The 20,707-nt window shown below is 53.1% G+C and overlaps 1 protein-coding gene across 1 annotated transcript in view; it reads right to left on the minus strand.

Annotated features, from left to right (window-relative positions):
• Window positions 1–620: 620 nt before the first annotated feature.
• Atx-1 (Ataxin 1) overlaps window positions 621–20,707 on the minus strand; it is a 49,789-nt gene continuing 29,702 nt past the window's right edge. Inside the window, exons 2-3 of the mRNA XM_089580172.1 lie at window positions 2,659–3,419; window positions 621–2,427 (exon numbers count right to left, since the gene is read on the minus strand). Coding sequence (XP_089436298.1) covers window positions 2,131–2,427; window positions 2,659–3,419 — 1,058 coding nt within the window. The 3' untranslated portion in view covers window positions 621–2,130. The remainder of the gene's footprint in view (window positions 2,428–2,658; window positions 3,420–20,707) is intronic.

The following is a 20,707-nucleotide window of genomic DNA, read 5'->3' on the forward strand; positions in this document are numbered from 1 at the left end:
TGCCGCATTAGTGTAGTTCACTGCAAATGTTACAAAAGCACACTCGAAGAACCTTCACAGCCTTTAATTTCTTCTCTCATGTCGTTTCAGTTGTTTGACATCTTAACTGTTATGAGGTCATTCGAGCCATATTACTCCAGCTTCTGCAGCAGGCTAGTGCAAGAGTTGGAGCAGATTCAAACAATAAAGCAACGAATATACAGTAGTTTTTGTGTGCCTTACAAGATCCCATACTTACTTGCGATGTCACAGCTATTGTTAGACAGCTGAAAACGAAACTGAAAATACGTGGGAGAAGAAACTCAGTCTAAAGTATTTTTTTTTTTCGTGCAGGCCAATTCCACGTGGAAATCCATGTTTGCCAATGTCATCTGAATAATTCCAAGAAAAAATAAATGCAACAAAAAATTTCGTGCATCTGCTACTTTAAACACCGTGACAACCTGGAAATTGAAAATTAAATTATCTCCTTTTTGTTCGCCTTTACAAAGGCACGAGCAGCTAATTACAGCACAAATTCTTTCAGCTGAAAATAACCCTGAAGGCTGCCCTTCAGGTCAGTTCATTAGCTATGCTGCAAGCCAGAGGCCTTTCAGGCCCACAGTGAAAAGAAACGTGGATCAGAAAGAAACAAACACTGGTTTAATCTTGGTACGTAAGCCAGCAACACTGACAGTTATAGTATGTGCACTGGTATAGAACACTTGTCCTTGAGAGAACAATGAGAAAAGAAAAAAGTTTTAGTGTCGCACTTCTACCACTTCGTGTTGACCGGTGGTGTTAAGAGATCAAGTGAAGGAGTCTCAAAACTTTGGTGGTGCCCTTATTGGACAGAACAGCCATTACAAACAGTGTGGGCAACACATCGGTAGGAAATTCGCACTTGCCCATTGGAGAGTGCAGTAAAACCGGCCCCTGAAACCCACACCTGTCCGAAGGGACAGCCCCTGCCCTTATAGGAAGTACACAACACACCTTGTACAGGTTACTCCGAATGCACTGCATGGTGGCAATTTTTTTGGAAGCAACAGACAGTGCTCTGGGCTTCTCTAGCAGCAAGAAGGCACTGGACTTTTGCCGGCACTATAAACAGGACTGTGCCCACATGAGCTATGGCCTACATTCAACAAGATTTTTGCAGGGGCAGGTTTCACTAGCATTTCAATTGGCTTCAGTCAACAAGGACCCTGTGTAAGCGTTTAATATGAACACTTGGACTTGCCATAAGTCCTTTCCTTTTGGCATCACTAATATGGGCTTCACATAAGCAGCCACAAAGACAGAAAGGGCTTGAGCTGACGACTTTTGCCCATTACAGAATGGCGTGTCTGGCTGAGCAAGGAGAGGCACCCAAACAGACAATGGCAATATAACGAATGCAGTAACAAACATGTTTGGTGAGGGAGCACAAACAATTACGGAGGTATTAAACAACAAACAAAAAACAAGTAGCAAACATTGCTGGAGATCGCCAAAACACAACACCCATGGCCAGCATGGTCTCTACAGACAGCAAGGAGTCTGCTGCTTACTTCCAAGAGAGCCTCAGTATCTGAATTCGGAGTTGCCTTGAGCCTGGCTCCAGGCAGTGAGATCGTTCTCATTTTGCATCTGCAAATATTGATGGGAGCTGTAAGCTCTCTGGGTGACTTAGATTTAGACAACTTGTCAAGAATTCCCTTTTAACTGGCCTTCAGTTACATTTCCTGGGACAGTTAGCTCTAAAAATAGAGCTTGTTCACGTGGAAAAATATTCTTTGGGAGGTCTTTCTACCCAGATTGAGAGATCTTGTGTACATATGGCTCTGCTATGGAACCGAGAGTTCTTTGGGTCTCCGAGAGCGCAATTTGTGCCTTGGAGACTAGCACATGGTGACAGGCAGTCTAAAGGCCTATTTGGGTATATATATAACGCTTCGGTGAGCTTGGGGAGCCCGACATCACAGTTCTCAATAACCGGGGAGTCCTCAGCTGGCCATTGCATACCCAAATCTGTAAGTAGACAGCTAAGTCACACGGTGGTTGGATGTGCAGCTCCCAGCTGGAAGAGGCCACTGGTCCTGGAGAGGAATGCGGCAGGGAGGCCACAAGGAAAAAAACCCAAAGTCATCACAGCACTACAGGAGAGCATCACGTGGTCCTCTCCGACACAGGGGCCACCTGGTCTGGGGCAGACCAGCGCCGCTTGCGAGGGGCCGGCTCGCGGATGCTCAGTGGGTTCATCGGGTCTGCCCCTGGGGCCGCAGGAGGGGGTCGAGGGGGCAGCCCTGTCCGGCGGGCCCGGTGCGTCAGCGAGATGCAGACGTCACCGACCGCCAGCCGATGGCACTGAAGCTGGTAGCGCTGCAGTGAGCGCTCGGGGTTGCACGATGACCAGCCCCGATTGAAGACAAAGAAAGGATGTTCCACCGGTGCCTCCACTGTTACCTGCATACCAGAAAGATGGCGTCATGCAGTGGTACTAGAGGGCTTCAGGCCGCCACTGTTAAACTGTCAAGCAGTAGTCTGTCTGCATTTGCAAGCAATGGTCACCAGCTTCTCCATCGCCATGTAGCTGAAGCCATGTGCTGGCAGTAACTGATGCCCTTAGCAAAAAGGAGAAATTTGCTAGGAGCTGGATAATTTTTGTGAGGTAGTCCTCATGAGGAGTGTGCGTACCTGAACTTGGTTCTGGCCGACGGAAAAGCTGAGCAGAGCGACGCCATCGCCTTTGGAGGGAGCCTCGGCCACACGCAATACACGGCTCGAGTCGATGCGCAGGTCGCGACTCAGGTTGGCACTGCTTACGAAATCCTCGGTGCGCAGGTCTTCGACCTTCTTGAGCAAGCCGCTGCCGAGCTGGATGATGGAGCCCTTGACGAAGTAGGCCGGGTAGTGCAGGGCACCGGGCGCCTGGCTGCTGCTGCTCGCAGGCACGGCCAGCTGGGGTCCCTCGGGTGCCCGGCTGCGCACGGGAGGCGCCGACAGCGGCGCGCCGGCCAGCAGCGAGGCCGGCGGCTCGACGATGTTGATGCTGGCCGGCGGCTGGAGGATGCGGTGCTTGAGGCTGCCCTCCTTGCCGCTGGGCAGCCGGTACGGCGGGCTGGGCGGCGACCGGCGCCGGGCCGGAAACGCCGGCGGCGGCGGCGGCAGCGGCGGCTCCGTCGGATAGGGCCGCCTGCCGGCCAGCAGCGAGGCCGGCGGGGCCCCGTACGCCAACGGGAAGGGGAAGCGCGGGTAGAAGGACGAGTAGTCGGGCGGCCGGAACCAGGCGTCGGCCGGCGGCGCCTCAACGGGCGGCGCGCCGCTCATGGGCGCCCAGTCGTGGCCCCCCTCCGAGGCGCTGCGCACCTTTCGCTCGGGGCCGCCGCCGCACAGCGGGGACAGGTAATCGGGCTGCCGCAGCGACAGCATCGAGGCTCTGGCCGCCGCGCACGGCCCTGCGTTGAAACGCACACTCAGCCTCTCTTCACAAGTAAAAGCCACCACTGAAGGCCAAGAAGCGGAGGCGGCGCTTGTCTCCGCTCAGCAGCAGAGGCAAATGAAAGGTGCCAGCAAGTGCTCTAGGATGTAGCGAACGCGTCTCAACGGTCAGCTTTACTAGCTGGGGTGCCAGTCTTTCCCTTGTTTTTTCTGCCCCTTCGTAGGAAAGATAAAGCCGCAACTGTGTCGCTTGACGAACCACTCTGCCTGGTAGTATCAGGCTTTGAATTCTTGCTTGTGTGGTCAGTCCTTCATGCCAGTCCCATATGGCAGTCACCAAGGGCACAACAACAACACAACTGCAACAGAGTTTCTACTACAGTCGAATACAACTCAAGAACGAAGCGGCAGATGCCCTTCAAAGGAGGCCCTCCAGCCGATTGCATCGACCGACTTTCGAGACGCCGCGGTTAATTCGATTAAGCCGTGGTTATTCCCCATTCATCTGCCATCCACTGCGATTTCACACTACCAGGCCCAAGGGAATCTGTCAAGGGGGAGAATAGGTCGACGCCATCGGCTATTTGGCGCTTAGTTCTTGAGTTGTATGCGACTGTAAAAGCAACAACCCCCCTCGCCTGCTCGCGTACATAAGGCCCAAGAGCGGCATGCGTAAGAGCAGCGAAGGCCGTTGCGTGAGCGGCAGGCCTTTCATGACCAGCTACAAACGACGACAACGCGGTTCGCAAAGGGACCAAGGCCATCCGTAAGAGGCACCAAGCGGTGGCGCGATCTAAGCGATGGAGCTCTTCGTTGAGGCACGTGAAATCTATGGGCCACGCATCGTGTACCTACCAGTACACGTGTATGAAAAAAGGTCATTGCGCTACGGCCCCACTGCTGGCTGCGCCAATCCGTTTTTGTTATGAAGGAATGCATTTAACGGCTACATTTTTATCTCCCTTTGTCCGCAGAAACTGCGCCACTACCACTGCCACGTGCAGACAGAAGTCGACAGAAATAGATGGAAAACAAAAAAGCAAAAAAAAAATGAGCAGGCGCGTCGCAGAAACCGCGTCAGCCCAAGCGAAGCAAAGAGCGGAGGCCACATCCGATGGCGTTCGAAGCCTGCTTTCAGACCAGCCACAGCAGGACAGTAAAGTAAGCGCAGAGAACCGTCCCAGGCCACGAAAACGAAAATACGCCGCAGGAGAGCACGCGGGCCGCCCGCTGTTCGAGATGCTGTTACGCGGGGATTTCTTTCCTGACATCCACTTTTTCCTGACCCATATGTGGCTCACAATATGCAGTTTCTAGATTACGATGGACGAAAATTGAGCACGACGAAAACGATCGCCCCGAAAATACCGCAATTTCGACCGCCCCGCTACTCCACCGATATATTATTGCAGCGTCGCGACGGCGTCAACAGTGGAAGGGTCTTCCTTTGGTTCCCGGGAGAAAGGGCTCGCCGACCAGCAGCCCTGGCGAGGGGGACGCTGCGTTCCGTGGGGCTGACTTGGTCTTTGGGGGAAGAAGCCTTCTCCCCCTGCGGAACGGCGGCGGAAGTTGTCAGCTTTCCCACGGGCAAAGTGCTCCGACCTATGTGGAAACTAGAGTCGCTGGATAACTTACCCTGTGACTCTGCTGGAAACCAGCCCTCCCTCTTCCTTCCAGTGACGGCTGCAACCCCCTCCCATCTCCACGAAGCGCCGGGGCTCGAAGTTGGTGGCCTTGCAGGACGCGGTACTTCTAAAAGGACCGATCCCACCAGGGGCCAGCTTGTCATGACACTGAATTTCTCTCCACCACCACCGGTAAAGCTGGGAGACGGTGACAGGATCTACATAGTCATCGAAGTGCGGGTCATTGCCACCGAAACCACTGCGAAAGGGCAACGGTGCCGCCTCCTGCGGTTGGCGGCTCCCCAAGTCATCTTGAATAACCCCGGCTAGGGATCTCGGGATTTGTGAATGTATTCAAGCAGCCAGACTGCGTGTGTGAGAGTAGCGTACCACTCAGTGCTTACTTATCGTCTTTTCCCACGTGCTCTCACGTGCGGAGCTTAACTGCTGTAGATATGTAAAATAAATTGTACAGTCTTCTGCAGCACCTCCCGGCTCTCGCTATTCCGTCTCTGGCCGCACCGTCCCTGATCCGATCCCGTCCACGACAACGGTAAGAAGTTTAAATCATGTTTCCAAAAACCCTAAAAATAGCGATCAAACCACAAACATCGCACCAGAAATCAGAGACAGCTTCGTGGTTAGACCGCTGTACAGGAATATGAACCCGGCCAACCACGAGGGCAGAAGTAATGCCAGAGCCAAAACTCCCGACAAACACCTCGAAAGAAAACGTTTCGTGATGTACATCGACGCATCGAGGAACAAGGTGAAAGAGGCGACCGCAGCCGCGGACACCGGCTCACCGGGCAAGCCAACATACGGAACAAATGTTGTATCCGGACGGCAGAAGAGGCAGCGATAGTCCTATAGTAATCTCGGAATCCAACAAGAGACAAAACAGTTAATGGAGTCTCAGGCTCACAAGTCGCCTGTCGAGCCTTCCAAAACAATAGGGTTAGCCTCATAGCAAACGAAGTTCCTGGCCGGCCGGCCGGAAGGAGCAGACCCATATAGGTAACACATGATCGTTTGGTTTATGGGGGTTTAATGTCCCAAAGAGAGTCAGGCTATGAGGGACGCCGTAGTGAAGGGCTCCGGAAACTTCGACCACCTGGGGTTCTTTAACGTGCACTGACATCGCACAGTACACGGGCCTCTAGAATTTCGCCTCCATCGATCAGCAGCCGAGCGCCATGACCGCGGCGGCTACACTATCATTTGGGCCCCCGACGCTGGGGTAGAGGGCAACACTATACACAAATACGAGTAAAAAGGGAATAAGCTGACCTCTAACGCATTCCTTATAAATGGGAGTGCACTAAAGGACAGCTTAATCCCTGTTTACTCCTTCCAGTTTAGAGTGTACAGAGTACAGGCCGCCGTCCGAGGTTTCACTAGCCGGGGGGCGACAGCGGTAGAGCCCTTCACAACACCAGAGACATACAAAGAAACAATCCAGGCGTGTAGGGAGAGGCATAGGAAGTTCCACGTGACGGCCTAAGCCGAGAGCAAGCCATAACTGTTGGGCGCCTCACCCAACACTTGGACGCAAACCAACACGTACCCTAAGAGAGCACTACACCGAAAGATATGGCCCACACGATACAACAGCGAATGTGCCCGGTGAGGGGACACCGCTACGGTTATACCGCACAGCATGGGGATGCAGGTCTGGATCCATCATGCCTAAAATACATCTGATCAGAGGAAGGGCTTTCTAGCCGACTCGGACATGCAGCGTCAGCTCACGCTGGTACAGCAAAAGCCAGAGCCGCAGCCGAGGCCAACGGACTCCTGGAGCAAGGAATGCCGACCACTACTCCCACACCAACCTAACCCCTAACCCCAATTTCAGTCAATTGCCTACAGATACCGGTCCACTACCGCGGCCCACGAGAATGGTGCAGCGTCGCGAACCACGTTCGCCTGAGCGCGCGGAAAAAAACAGCGCACACGGCCCGCAGTGGCCGCAGGTCAAGCCCCGCTACGGTGACAACGGGCACAAGCGATAACGCCCGCAGATCTTGAAGCGTTCACGCACGACGCAACAAGCCAGCGCTGCTGCACACGCGATTATCGTGCAGCGCAAGCATCGCTCGGATCTCGACGCCTACCGCCATGTTTGCTCAACCTCCCACTCGGCCCAAGGGCCTCTGGACCGGATTTCGGACTCGCCTTGGCCGGCCATTTTAAGTGCAAGACCCACGGCGAGCGTCTGTTTTTGCGCTGCCTTGCCAGCGGATGCCGACAGCGTGCAGTCATTCAACCGCGGCGCCGCATCTCCCGCCTCTTTTGATACGAAAGAACGCCACGCACACTGTGCCAGTGACGTAAGGCGGTACGAGGCCAGAAACAGCGCTGCTGCGGCCTCCTGCACCAGGCGAAAGAAAACCTGTCGAAATGCTTCTTACAGCGGCAGCCTCTGAAGCACCGTGACAAGCAACCGGATCGCGACGGTTCGCAAGCAGTTCGAGTCGGAGAGCGGCATTGCTGCGCCTCCTGCAACACGCGGGTCGGGATGCACGGCCCTGAAGCACTCGTCGCCCACATTGTCCCGGCGTCGGATTATGTTTCAAAAAGAAAACGCGAGCACGCTACCAGATCAATTCTGCTCTCAACGCACCTCCACTGCAGAGGCCACGAAAGGAGGGGAAACGCGTCTCCGTAAACAGCACACACAAGCCTCTCCTGTCGGTGCGCGCCGGGCCAGCATGCTTTTCTGAGAATAAAGGCAAAAGAACGGAACTGATTAACCAGAGCCCCCAAAACGCCCAGCAACCGAGCTTTCACGTTTTTACGACGGCTCATTTCGTATCGCTGCCCTGTGGCCTGGCGCACAACTGCCACTACATCGTGCGCAGCAGCGTTACCGCAATGCGGGCCGACCTGCTGAGCGGCCCGTCACGTCTTGGTTGGAGATCTCCGCTGGCGCGCAGGCCATGAATGTCAGTGAGGTTGACGCCACACAGACGCGCTCCTATTTCAGGAAATTTCATGATGCGCGACAGCGCATTCAACACCCCCCGCAATGACCCGCGCATGCCAGTCGGAGGGGGATCATTGCCTGTCGCACGCTTAAACGTTTCCAGCTCCCGCTGGAGGATTGAAAGGCCGGTCTCTCGCATTTAAGCTAGCCTGCTGATTGGCTCTCATTACCAGACATTTTTCCTGCTCAATATCAAGCACCTGTAGAAGCTGGCAGCGCTTTTTTATTATTTTTTTACGTTAAAGCGTCGCTGAGGCCAAACTGAATCGCCTGCATCGAAGGGGTACCCGTTCTAATCACAAAGAGACCACTCTCATCGAAAACGAAGTTTTTATAAGGTAAAAGAGACCAAGAAGAAATACAGGTGTCGCCATCACCGGTTGATTTCTCAAGTAAACTGCGTGCGTCGATACCGATTTTGGGTCACGAATCCCAGAGGCCAGGCTAAACCGCCATTCAATTCAAAACGGTGGCATCCAGTCTTTTTCGGTCGACAGATGACTAGTTTGAATCTAGTGGCGGAGAAAATTCTCAAATGCAATTTTTTCATTCATAAATGCGTCCTCTGCTGTCCTACAGTAGTCAATATATGCCCGGAAAGAGCCAGAAAATGAATTCTTATAGAGAACAATAGCCGTAAGGACTTGTCATCAGTGTCACTTTAGGCGCTTGCTGTGCCAGGCTTCCCGCACCATCCATTGGCTTTAGCTCAGCCACGTTCCGTTCGGGGAATTCCCTCCTCCCCCTTTTTTTTTTTTTAGGGAACAATCTAAGAACCGCATTGTCTCACTCTTTTCCAAGCTGCCCTAGTTTTCAAGCGGCTACAGGAAAAAAAAGAGCCTGAAATAGGAACGTTAGGGACCTGATTGAGGGAATTTTCGGTTACTGCACAGCAGCTCTGCTTTACAGAAGAGACTACTGCGAGCCTTTCATATACCTTCAAATCAGCAGATTCTTCCCGTTTTCTGCAATTAGTTCGCACTGATTTATAATAACCATTAAATACGACACTATTGGGCGACGCTGAAGTACTGTAACGCAGTCCAACCACACGTCACGCTATCACCCGCTCTGCCTGAACGACAGGTTCTTTGTCCCCATCCTGTACTCCTTACGTCGTGCAACGCAGCTGATCGGCAACGTTCTCCCAATCCAAAGTCAAAGAACGACTTTTGGCTCGCGCATGGGCTGGCCTTGTCATTCGCGAGTCATGTCTGTCGCTGTTCATTCAACGCGACGACTTTAGAATAGGGCAACGCTACCGGTTAGGGGCACAGGGGAACAGCGGGGGGCCAGTGCGCAGGACGCCCCTCCCTCCGGTTTTCCTAGTCATCCAGCGCCTCGCAGGGCTGGTTATGCCCTACGAGGGTTGTCCTCGTTAGTCCTCGTAGGGCTGGTTATGCAGACCAGTGCCTCGGTACGTTGACGAAGCGAACACGCCGAGCGGTGCGTTTGCTAACTTGGAGGCGCGTTGAACATTGGCTAAACAAAGCTATTTTTCATTGTCGCAGTTGAGTGCCGTTGCACGAACTTCGTCCGAGGAGCACTTAAGAGAGGCACTTGAAGGTCCTCTGCTTCTCCGCTCTTGTAAATCGAGGCGCATAACGAAACCATGCGGGCACGCAGGACGCATAGCCGCGAAGCACCCCAAAACATACCGAAACTCAGCTAGCCGTCTCTGCTGCGCCGTCAATTTCAGGTCTTTGACTTAGTGTGATAAAAGTTCTCTGATGGTTTCAAAACAAAACTTATATACTTCAGTATCGATCAAACACGCAACCTTCATGCACCTTTGTCAGCCTCAGAGATCTGTGGTCCCTTTTCTCCTATTTTACCGTCACGCTTGTCTCTGGTGGCGATACGTGTATTTTAGTTCTTGCTCTTTTCTACCTTACAAGGGCTTTGTTTTCAGAAAGAGTGGTGCTTCTGTGTTTGGGAGCTGGTATTCTATCGATACAAGCCAACTTCATTTCCTCCTCAGTGTTCTTTTAAAGGGGCCCTGAAGCACCTTCTGGTTTGGTTTATGGGGTTTAACGTCCCAAAGCGACTCAGACTATGAGAGACGCCGTAGTGGAGGGCTCCGAAAATTTCGACCACCTGGGGTTCTTTAACGTGCACTGACATCGCACAGTACACGGGCCTCTAGAATTTCTCCTCCAAAGAAATTCTACCCGCCGCGGCCGGGATCGAACCCGCGTCTTTTGGGTCAGCAGCCGAGCACCATAACCGCTGAGCCACCGCGGCGGCGAAGCACCTTCTGAGGGCAGTGCTGCAGCAAAGTGACATCCTGCCGCCGCTCACAGTTGCAGCTGAACTGACGTCTGCCTCCGGCGCTTCGACCAATCAGGTGTGGCCGGAAATGGCGGAAACTGGGAATACGGGCCCACCTCGCGCATTATCACAGGGAACGCGCCCAGGGTAGCGTTACATAAAAGCGTCGAGGCCGAGCTAAGATCAATTATTCAGCCTGCCTCGTAAACTCAACGGCAGTGCCGGCGGTCTTTATGAAGAAGCGGAGCAGCATATTAATCTCATCACCGCACGGATGGAAAAGCTGTTCCATGGCCTTATGTAACTTCCCAGCCTGTCCTCTTTCTCGAGCCTTTTCTGCGTTTCCTTGAATCCCTCGCAACGCTTGGGGGCTTCTTTTGCGTAAGAATGGTGCTTGTCGCGTCGCTGAAAGCGCCGTCTTTGGCCAGAATCCTCCTCCGAAGAGGACGACATGCGTTGCAGTACATGCGCTCTAGCAATGGAAGCAGCCCAGTTGTTTAGGCAAGAATAATATAAAAAAAATTCTTTGCCCTCACACCATACCTAACGCTTGAACATTCGCAGTACACTCTCGTAACCGTCCTGAGAGTTTTAACGCCACAGCGTCAAGGTTCTGGAGAAAATCCGGCGTCGGCGCTGAGAGAGAAGCACCCTAAGTGGGACGGACAGCCAGGTCACGTGACCTTGTGGCGTCATCACGACCTGCCCACCGGAGTGTGAGCAAACTGACCACAGGGGCAGGTGAGAAATTAATGATTGCCCGCGAAGAGCAGCCTGGGTCGCACAAACAGCACCACTGCGCCAGGAGTGGAATGAGTGCTCCCTGGTATCTACGAATGCAAAGTCTAGAATGACCAGTTCCGCATATTTGGACATTAAGGCATTAACGCTACAGCACCACGCGGAGCTTAAGTGGCCCCTCCAATTTTTGTAGCGATAGCTACACTACGCTAGCCGCTTCGCCTCTTCAGCATGGTCGCACTTTCGCCGTGGCTGCACCTGGGCCGTGGTCGCACCTCGGTGGACACCCGAACCGCACCGTACAGGAAAGGAGGAAGTGGGAGTGAAAGAAGAAAGAAAGAGGGGCCGTAGTGAAGGAAATGAAAATTGGTTTTGAGGAAAGGAAATTACGCAGTAACTGTCTCGCATATCTCGGTGGACACCGTTTGTAGAGGAAGGGAGGGTGAAAGAGGAAACACAGTAGGGCCGTAATCAAGAAAATGAATTTCAGGAAAGGAAATCACGCAGTAACTGAATCCACGTCCAGGGACGAAGATGAAGAAAGGAACGCCCGGCGAAACGCAGCGGCGAAAGACTGACTTTGCAATTCGACTCAGCGAGTTCCACTCGGCCAGCTATAGCTATCGCGTCGCTCCAGGTTCAACCAGAGCTAAACCAGAGCCATTTTTTTTGTTCTTTTAACGTTTCTACGGTTCACCACTCGGCGCTAGCCCGAAGAATGCCCTAATGGCATCGCCAACCAAAGCATCAGTTACAAAGCGGGAAGTCCCTTCTCAGCACAAGGCTACGTCAAGCCAGTGCGTGGCCGATGGTTTGATGAACGCGGCACATTGACACCCTACACGGGACAGCGATGGCAGTAATAATAAGGCATGAGCTGAGGGGACCAGCCTAGAATATCCCTCAGCTGTGCATGCGGCGTGCGAGCCTTCGGGCCGGGGAGTTCGAAACGGCGACTGCTATTGACGACCCGCCAGCGCAGGCCGACGTTGTCCGATATGGGTCACATTCCACCCTCTTCTGTCTTTCTTTAGCCTAACCACTATGCAACACGGAGTGGTGCGAAGACGTTTTAGACGGTCTTAAACAGAATTATGCCTCGTATGGACGAGCAGTGGCCATAAGCAGGCAAATGCAACTGAACACCCGAGGTACCGGCCCACTGATTTCAAAAGAAACGACAAAAAAAGTCCACGAAAACACCTTGCGCCCACGACGCAAGGGCACAGGGCATTACCCATGGCACAAGGGCATCTGCGGTGCCATTTCCGCAGATGCCCTTGCGCCATAAAAAATCACTATCATCATTATTTTATTTACAATACTGCTAGTCTCAATACGAGACCGTAGCGGATGGGCAATCAATACAATAGGAAGTTCAAAATAATAGAAGCCAAATTAGAAACAGGCCAAAGAGAACTCGACAATAAATGTTTGAGAACTAATAGTAGGCAGAATAGCAAGTATTAACTTCAGGATCCATGGCAGTACAAAAAAAAAAAAAGGAAACAACAAACAAGCATAGTAGCAGTCGTTCATGATAGCAAGCATAGTAGCAGTCGGAATATTTAAAAAAAAAAAAAAACGAAGTAAGTCAACAAGAAGGTACCAGACCATAAAGGTTAACGCAGTCATCCGAACAAAAGAAAAAAAAATCTGGAAATTACAAGTGCAGATTGTGAAATCATCTGGTAGAATGTGAAGTTAGTAAAACCTAGTTCATTTTATCTCAGTGGTTCATAACCTCAAAATTTCATTGAAACAAAATATTCCACTCCGTTCGGACGGCAACGCGGACTATAAGCTCATTACCCGTTTTGGGGACAAGACATAATGCTCCAACTCCTCCGCTTTCCGTTTCAGTGGCATCTCGCGACACGAAACCTCAGCGTACGAGACTTTCACCGCAGCCAGGCAACTGCATTTGTGGGCAGGGCACCGTGGAACACACGTCTTGGCTCTCATCAATCCCTGTGCGCAGAGCTATTCACTGTGCCGCTGGACAGTTGTGGCACACCAGGAATGCAGCCCGTCGTACAAGCGCGCGCGCGCGTGTTCTTCGCTTCGAAGTCTACGAAATGTGTCACGCTACTTAGTCCATCCACTGAAGATAACGTCTGCAACAGTGCGCTGCAGATCCTCGTATACGGACATGGCGAAGAGACCGGAACTAATAACTTTTCAATGGATGAACATGCAAGTTAGCAGGCAGGTCAACTTCCGGAATCGTTTCGAACGTGTCCTCCTCCCCCCTCCCCTCCTTTTTCTTTCTTTTTTTTTTTCAGGACAGGATAAGGACAGTCGCAGCAGCCAGAAGAAGCAAGGGACACGAGTGTCTGCTGCCGGGATAAGATACAGCTCGGGGAATGAAAGCGTAGCTTATTAAGGAAGCCGCGCAGATCAGAGAAGCGCTGCGCCCAGTGAGGAGGAGATAAGGGCGCGCGACAGCTGCTTGTGCGCCGCCGCGCGGGCGCTGGTGACTGATGTCGCGCACTCACTTGAGCAACGCGAGGAGGGCACATGACAGCCGTCGCCTGTTGGCAGCGGGCCACGCGCTGCTCCGCTCGCGTTCCCCGGGGCCCACGACGGCTACGACAAAAGTGATACGGACGAGGTGGCTCCATCAGCCGACGGGGGCGAGGGAGTTCCGGCCCTCGTCACTCGCCGAGGCTTGGCAAGCGCCTGCGCGCAACTGGTCTTCGAGATCAAGCCAGTGACGCCTTGCGGAAATGAGGGGGGCTTCACTGCCGCGCAGACCATAACGCCACTAGGGGGCGAAGGTGACCCAGATGTGCTTGCAATACGACACCACGTTCAACCCGGATTCGAAAGTTCATGGAACACCGTAAGTACAAAAACCATTTCAGCGGCTCTGGCACGCACTGGATTGAACGAATGCCACGGGACGAACGAGCGCGCCAGGGGGAGAAAACGGGCCCACCTCGGTCGGACGCCCGTTTATTCCAGATTCAAGCGGATTCGCACAAATTCCACGACGACACTGAATTGACGGTCTGTGCCAGCCTCAAGCTCGGTGTTCTAACCTCGACGCCCAAACGTTAGTAGACGGCCGGCAGTGGCGCGCGTCTGTATCCGGCTACCGTGTACAAACCATCTCTGCCATCGAATTTTCCTCCTCTGTGTTGATAAGACTGTCACAAAAGCAAAATGATGGAACACAGCCAGTTCTACTTTTAAACACAAAAAAAAAAGGCTTTGACCGCCGCCGACCCATATAAGAAGCAAGAAAAAAAAATTTCGACACAGGCCTGTTCCCTGTGTTCCAAACGCATTACAGCAAGTACGCATTTGTGGCAACGTTCCAGGAGACTGGCTGCAAGAATAACAAGCTGCTCGTTGATCCGAGCGCCAATGTGGTTCAAAGGCCTTCTACTAGACGGAAAGGACCCGAATCCGGAGATTACGTAAACGGCTCGACGGCAAATCCCTGAAGCGGAGAGGAAGTACTCTGCAACGCATTACCAGCACCAGACGCTTTCCGAAGAAAAGCCAAACGCCGAGTTGCGTGGCCATCTGGCGAGATCCTTCAGCGCCGCGTGTCAACCAACACAATGTGTGGGATCCCTCTGTGAGCGCGCCGCTCAATATTGAACACATCGCAACAGTGCAAAAGTCGCAAACGCGAGCAGCGGCCAGAAACGTGGACGGGATCCGCGGGGAGTCCAGCGCTTGGTCTTCGCCACAAGCTGATAACGTGTTGCTCAAGACTGACCCTCTGCCCCGGGGGGATCGGACAAGCCGCTTGAGTGACTCGCCGGACGCAGCAACAAAGCGGAGCGCTGTCGTTGTGCGACCACATCGGCGAGTACCTCTAAGTGGAAGCCGGGCCGATGGTGGCTGTCTACTGACAAACAAATAACCAAACGAAAGGAAGATGAACGGTGGCTGCCGGTCGCTTGTTTTTCGGCCGGCGTAGATTAAAAGGGACAGCGGGAACGATACAGGTAGGACGAAATAAAGATAGTAAGAATGAATAGCCGAGAGATACTACCAACTAAGCCTAAGCACTAAGAGGAACGCACAACAGCGTGCAAGTTAAACACTGACCCCGGAGATCGTCCGCGCTCTTGCAGCAAAATTCGATCGGCGGCACTGCAGTAGAGCGCCAGCCGTCTTTTTCAAGACCTGTCTCGCTGCTTGAAGGAATTGGTGAGCGCTATAAAAACACGGAAAAGGGACGAACACACAGGACGAAGCGCTTTCTAACAACTGTTTAATCTCTGAAGATGTATGTATTCGAGTATGTATTTCCAACTAGCCCCAGTAGTAGCTCTTTTGACTGTCTCGATGGCTCGTGAGGACAGCGCACCAGTGCATGGAAGCTGCTCCCTCACAGCTTCAGTGCCGCTGTCCCAGAGTACAGGCTCGCTCAACGAGGCTTCCGATGACCGAGACCAACAGACAGAAACCTGCGCCCTATCTGTGCGCTTCCTTGCTCCGTCCTCGCACTTTTTTTTTTTTTTTGATAAATGTCACACCAAGCGTCCATTTTGATGGCGAAGGCCTCGCGCGCGCCATCGCATCCCGTTTTTCGTTCGAAGCGAGAGCATTGTCTCTCCTCGCAAGGGACTGCATTCCGTGGTCTTCCTCACGGGTCTGAAATAACGCCTCACAGTATATCCTAATCGACGGCGAGCACGACCACGCAAAAGAGGCTAATAGTTTGGTAAGCGGAGCGGCCACGATGAAGGCCTGCAGGCACCGACTGTGCCCGTTAGCCCAGCTTCCTTCGTCCAAACACTGCAAAGGTATACGGCGAGCAAAAAGCTGCGAAAGAGACTCGCGGCATCTCTCAGTATCGAGCGTCGCATAGCACGACCTCATGAATGATTCTGGTAGCGTACGCCGCAACACGCGACGGGCCTTGTGCAACTACCGCTGGGATCATCCGGCGCTCAGCTGCGGACGCAAGGCGAAGGCCTCCCGGGGACTGCACAGAATGGCTGCCGCCTCGCGGGAACGTGGCGCGCAGGCGGTATACTTTTCGCAAAAAAGATTATGACGGCGAAAGCGCAGGGAACAGAGCGGTCGCCGACACGTCGCCTCGCACGGACCGCACAGCGCCATGGATGAGGCCGCAGGCCATCCACAGGAAGCTGTTGGCACGAGTGAAGGGTCCGCGGCCGTGTGACCAGCACGCGGGCGCCGTGCTGTCACAAAGTGCGCGAAGCTTGGCGCGCTTTCCGAACCCAGTTTTCTCGCCGCCGCCACGACCCTGCGTGTGGGCCCAGGACGAATACTGCCACTCGGGCTCACCTAGGGGCCCCTTCCTTAGTAGCCGGACACGGCACGCGGAAAAAGGCGGCCAACGGCAACAAAGGTTGCCAGCAGGCAGCGCAGCCCACTCAAGGGACCGATGTGTCACAAGCATCACTTCCGATGTAGCCGAAATGGATAAACATCGGCCGTGCAGCGGGCGGCTAGCCGCACAGGGAGAGTGCAGAGCGAGTGATACGATAAGTGCGACGAGAACAATGCCACTATCGAGCAACATGAATGGCACACGGAGAGCCTCCCCAGCACGTAGCGCTCGTAGTATAACAGCGTGCCGCCGTCCAGCCACCTAATCGTCGGCAGCCCGAGCAGCCACGATAAACTCGCCAGGCCGTCTCCGGAATGAGCTTATCGGTAGGAAGAGGCCGGCCTACCGATAAAGCGCGGATGCCGTTTCAATCGCCCTGCCAGCCGCGGGCAACTGCGCAACTCGCAGGCGAACACCACGCCAATGCCGCGGCCAAAAAAGGGGAAGAGGCGAAAGTAAATACAGCTGAAAAAAGAAACCCCGTTAGACAGCTATCGAACAAGGAAGAATTGTTAGAGCAAACCGGAAGTCCGGTTTGAACTGAGCACCATTGCGCATACGCGGAAGTGTCGGCGACAGCTTTGCGCGTGCGCAGTACGGCTTGCAAGTCCACGACGGTCACCACAGCGGGACCAGACTGTTCGCTATGATTGCTTATTACTCCAACATCACGCGAATACTGCGAAGCCAAAACTGCTTCATTATTTTCTATAACCTCCCCAATGGTACCAACAATAAAATTATTCTTACTCCAACCTACGTCCGGCTGTCTGGTGGAAAGAAAGGTTTTCGAAGAGTTGAGGACTTCGAATGGGCCAAGAAAACTATTTGGCATCGCCTGGCGACGAGTACCGACATGCAGTTCCGGGCGGATTACTGCCAAGCCTTACTGTGGCCTAGTATTTATCCTCATCAGCTTATAAATACGCCCACTGCAAAGCAATGGCCTCTCCCACATCTCTCCAATTAAGTAGAACAGAAAACTGGGCGAGTTGGTGAAGGTTCAACATTATGTACAGCGCGAAAAACTAAGACAGGGGAAGAAACACGCGCTTGTTTGTTTGCGTGTTTCTTCCCCTGTCTTAGTTTTTCGCGCTGTACATAATGTTGAATCTCCAATTAAACTTGTCCCGTGATAGTTGCGCGGCCACCCTATCCCCGCAAACTTCCTAATCTCAACCGCCCACCTGACTTGCTACGCTTGCCTCCTCTTGGAATCCAGTTCGTTACCTTCAACGACCAGCGGTTATTTTGCCTTTACATTACATGCCCTGCCCGCGCCCATGTCTTCAAGAGGAAGAAATGGATCTAGGACGATATGAGCGCAAGAAAAAAAAAAAAAAACTAAACGTGTCTCACACGAAAATGTAGCAGAGCAACAAAAGTCGACGTTGTGCGTATGACAATGCTTACACCACGGAAGCGCGGTAAATAATAAGCGAGTTACAGGACGCTTCTCCGGTTAAAGTACGGCACTAGGCTCAACACCTCTCAGCACGCACGCAAATACGGCGCGGCAAGAAGGTGCTTCACAGGTAGCAAAACAGGTGGCACCACCAACATTTAGCCACAACTAGTGGTGGTTAATGTTAGTGGTGCCACTAACCGCCGCGCCCATGCGCTACGATTTAAACCGCTGCTTGTGTACAGATGTCAACGTTCAAAGCAATATGCGCACTGATGTGGAGAAAATCGTTGCGGTGATCCGTTAGCGGAAATGTGATGAGTGACATTTCGTTCGCAGAGCAGAGTAACGGTTTCTGAGCGCAGGGCGTCATGACCTCTCGCGGCAAGGAAAATGACAAGCCCGATGCGTCGCCTTGACTCGGCGTCTCCTGTAGCTGCGTGCATGAGCTGGTAATCTTCGGTGCAAAAATATGTATACACTGCCACCTGCGGCAAAACACGGTCGCGCTATGTCTTTTAGAAAAAACTTCTGTCGAAGTCATCCATGCGAATGTTTATATACGGAAGTCAAGATGTGGGGCGGCAAGTCAACGAATGTTCACGCCTTTTACCTTGGTCACCTTCGACAACACCGATTCAATGGAGCGAATAGGGTAAGTGATGTGTGTAGAACAAACAAATCATACTAAATCATGCATCAGACAGCGATAAATTTCGCACGATAAAACTCTCCATATGACATCTGCGACACCTGAACTGCTGTGCTGAACAAATGTTGCAGTCTTGCTTTCGCCACAGCCTAGTCGAACGCTGCACAAGGTATACGGACAACTCCTTTTTTTTTCCCCAGTAAAAACCGATGGTACGGATCTTTTTGGCTACTTCGACGCGCGTTCGGCAGCGAAAGGCGCATTTCTTGTTGGGGAAATCGCATTCAAAAATGGAACTTCCCGCCACGCGATTCAGACTCGTGACGTCTACATCGAAAAGAACTCTGTGATCACTGTTCGGGAGTGAATGGCGAAGTAGCTTCGCCTCTGGGATGAACGCAAAAAAGAACTGTCGTGATGCCACCGCAATTTGCTTGCGAGAAACCCGGTTGCGATGATACCTGTATCTTTTTTTCTTTTTTCAGTGAATGTAGCCTCATGAGAACCGTGGTTCATCTATCGGTACCGGCCAACTGCGATATGTCCTCAAGTGTCCCTCTAAACCGGCCTTTGAGCAATACGCATAGTGCTCCGTTGGAAGCCGGAACGTTTACGGAAAACAAAGCGATACCCCAGCAAAAGGTGGGACGTCACAAGTGTGTGCAAGGTCAGTAAAAAAAAAAAAAACAATATTGTACGGGGCTGACCGGCGAGAAGATATTTTATTACGTCTGAACACAGTCCTCCTTGCGAGCAAAATCCTGAGCCCTGCGAAGAAAGCTCTCGGACTGTGCCGTACTCGTAATTTGCGTATCTTGACAACGAACTCCATGGTGCAACACGAGTGTTAGACGAACTGAGAAATATAAAAGAAGCTTGCAGCAGACCGACCACTTTGTCGACACTTTCGGCGTCAGAAATAACCAGACACGGTTGTGGCATCCAAGTCCACTGATGTGGAACCGTGTGCAGTAAGCAGGCATATTGAGCCTCTGTACAAGCGGTTCCGCTACACTTACACCCGATGTTCTGCAGGAGCCCGGACTCCAGCGCCCTTTACACGATAGCGTTCGGTTCGTTTCTGAAGCGACTCTCTGACGAGCATGCATCCGCGTATCTAGAAACATTCCCGGCTCCTGTGGAAAGCGCTGCTATCGTCCGCGCGTACTCCACGGCGGAGGTGAACCAGCCGCTCTGCAAGCAACGCAAAGCAGCACGTATACGCCGCCGCCGAGATAAGCGTCGAACAACTGGCGCTGGGTGCTTTAGTGGCGGCGTTGCGCTCGGCAGCACGTCTACGCTGCGGCAGTCGCTTCAGCCGGAATCCGCACAGCTGAGGCGACAGATGCGGTAGGCGGAGGTTTACAGCGGGCAACGCACACGGCAGAAGAGCACGTCGACAACTCGCTATTCGCGCAGGGGCGAATGGCAACAGCGACGATAGCTGTGCCAGGGCGGCGCCTATTCTGATCACGTGACCGCGTACCACCGACAGCGCCCACCCAGATACCTACTACCAACGCCATTTACCTAAAAAAATGACCCCTTGACAGCTGTCGGCGTAAAACAGAACATTAAGTGCAGATCCTTCCGCAAAAAGAAGGCTGCAAATTTAAGCAGCACTCTGGCCGAAACTATAGCCGAAACTGACTACCAGGGCAGACTGGCTGCCGTTGACTACTTACCTTCGCATGCTTTCGCACAAAACCGAGCCAAGGCAACGATCCCGCTTCGCCCGCACCGTTTCAACGAAAAGTTTAAGTTTACGCCGTGCTCCTGCGCTCGACGCGAGCAAAAAATACTCGGCGACCGCTGTGCCTGAGCGGGCAGACAGCAGCTAAGCACGACCGCCTCTCGGACCATATGAGTGAGGCGGGAACGCCCGAGTACGGGAGCGGAGACCGACGGCGGCACCAAAAAAAAAATGACGGACGATTTAGCGCGGCGATAGGTCATATGCGAATTAGGTGCGTTAGCACTTCGGTTTTCACTTCGACGACATCCGAAGCACAGCGCGAGAGACTGGCATTTAAACACGCGGGATGTTCGGCTGCGGCGATGACATAGTGGTCTAGTGCAGTGGCCAGTGAAGGTGATTTGTTCGTTTCGCCGCGGGTTCAAGACCCACTTGAGGCGATGTTTTATTTCGGGTCAAATCACAGACAAAAGCGAAATTAGTTAGCGCACTAAAAGCGCGCGGGGAGCAGCGAAGTGCGCTTGTACGGGACGGGCCGCTCCGTCTCACGCGGGAGCGCAGTATATCGCACTGGGCAGGTTGCAGCGGCGCCCGGCGGCATTG

The sequence above is a fragment of the Amblyomma mixtum genome, chromosome 3, assembly GCF_055824585.1.
Source record: "Amblyomma mixtum isolate Tamu chromosome 3, ASM5582458v1, whole genome shotgun sequence".
NCBI lineage: Eukaryota > Metazoa > Arthropoda > Arachnida > Ixodida > Ixodidae > Amblyomma > Amblyomma mixtum.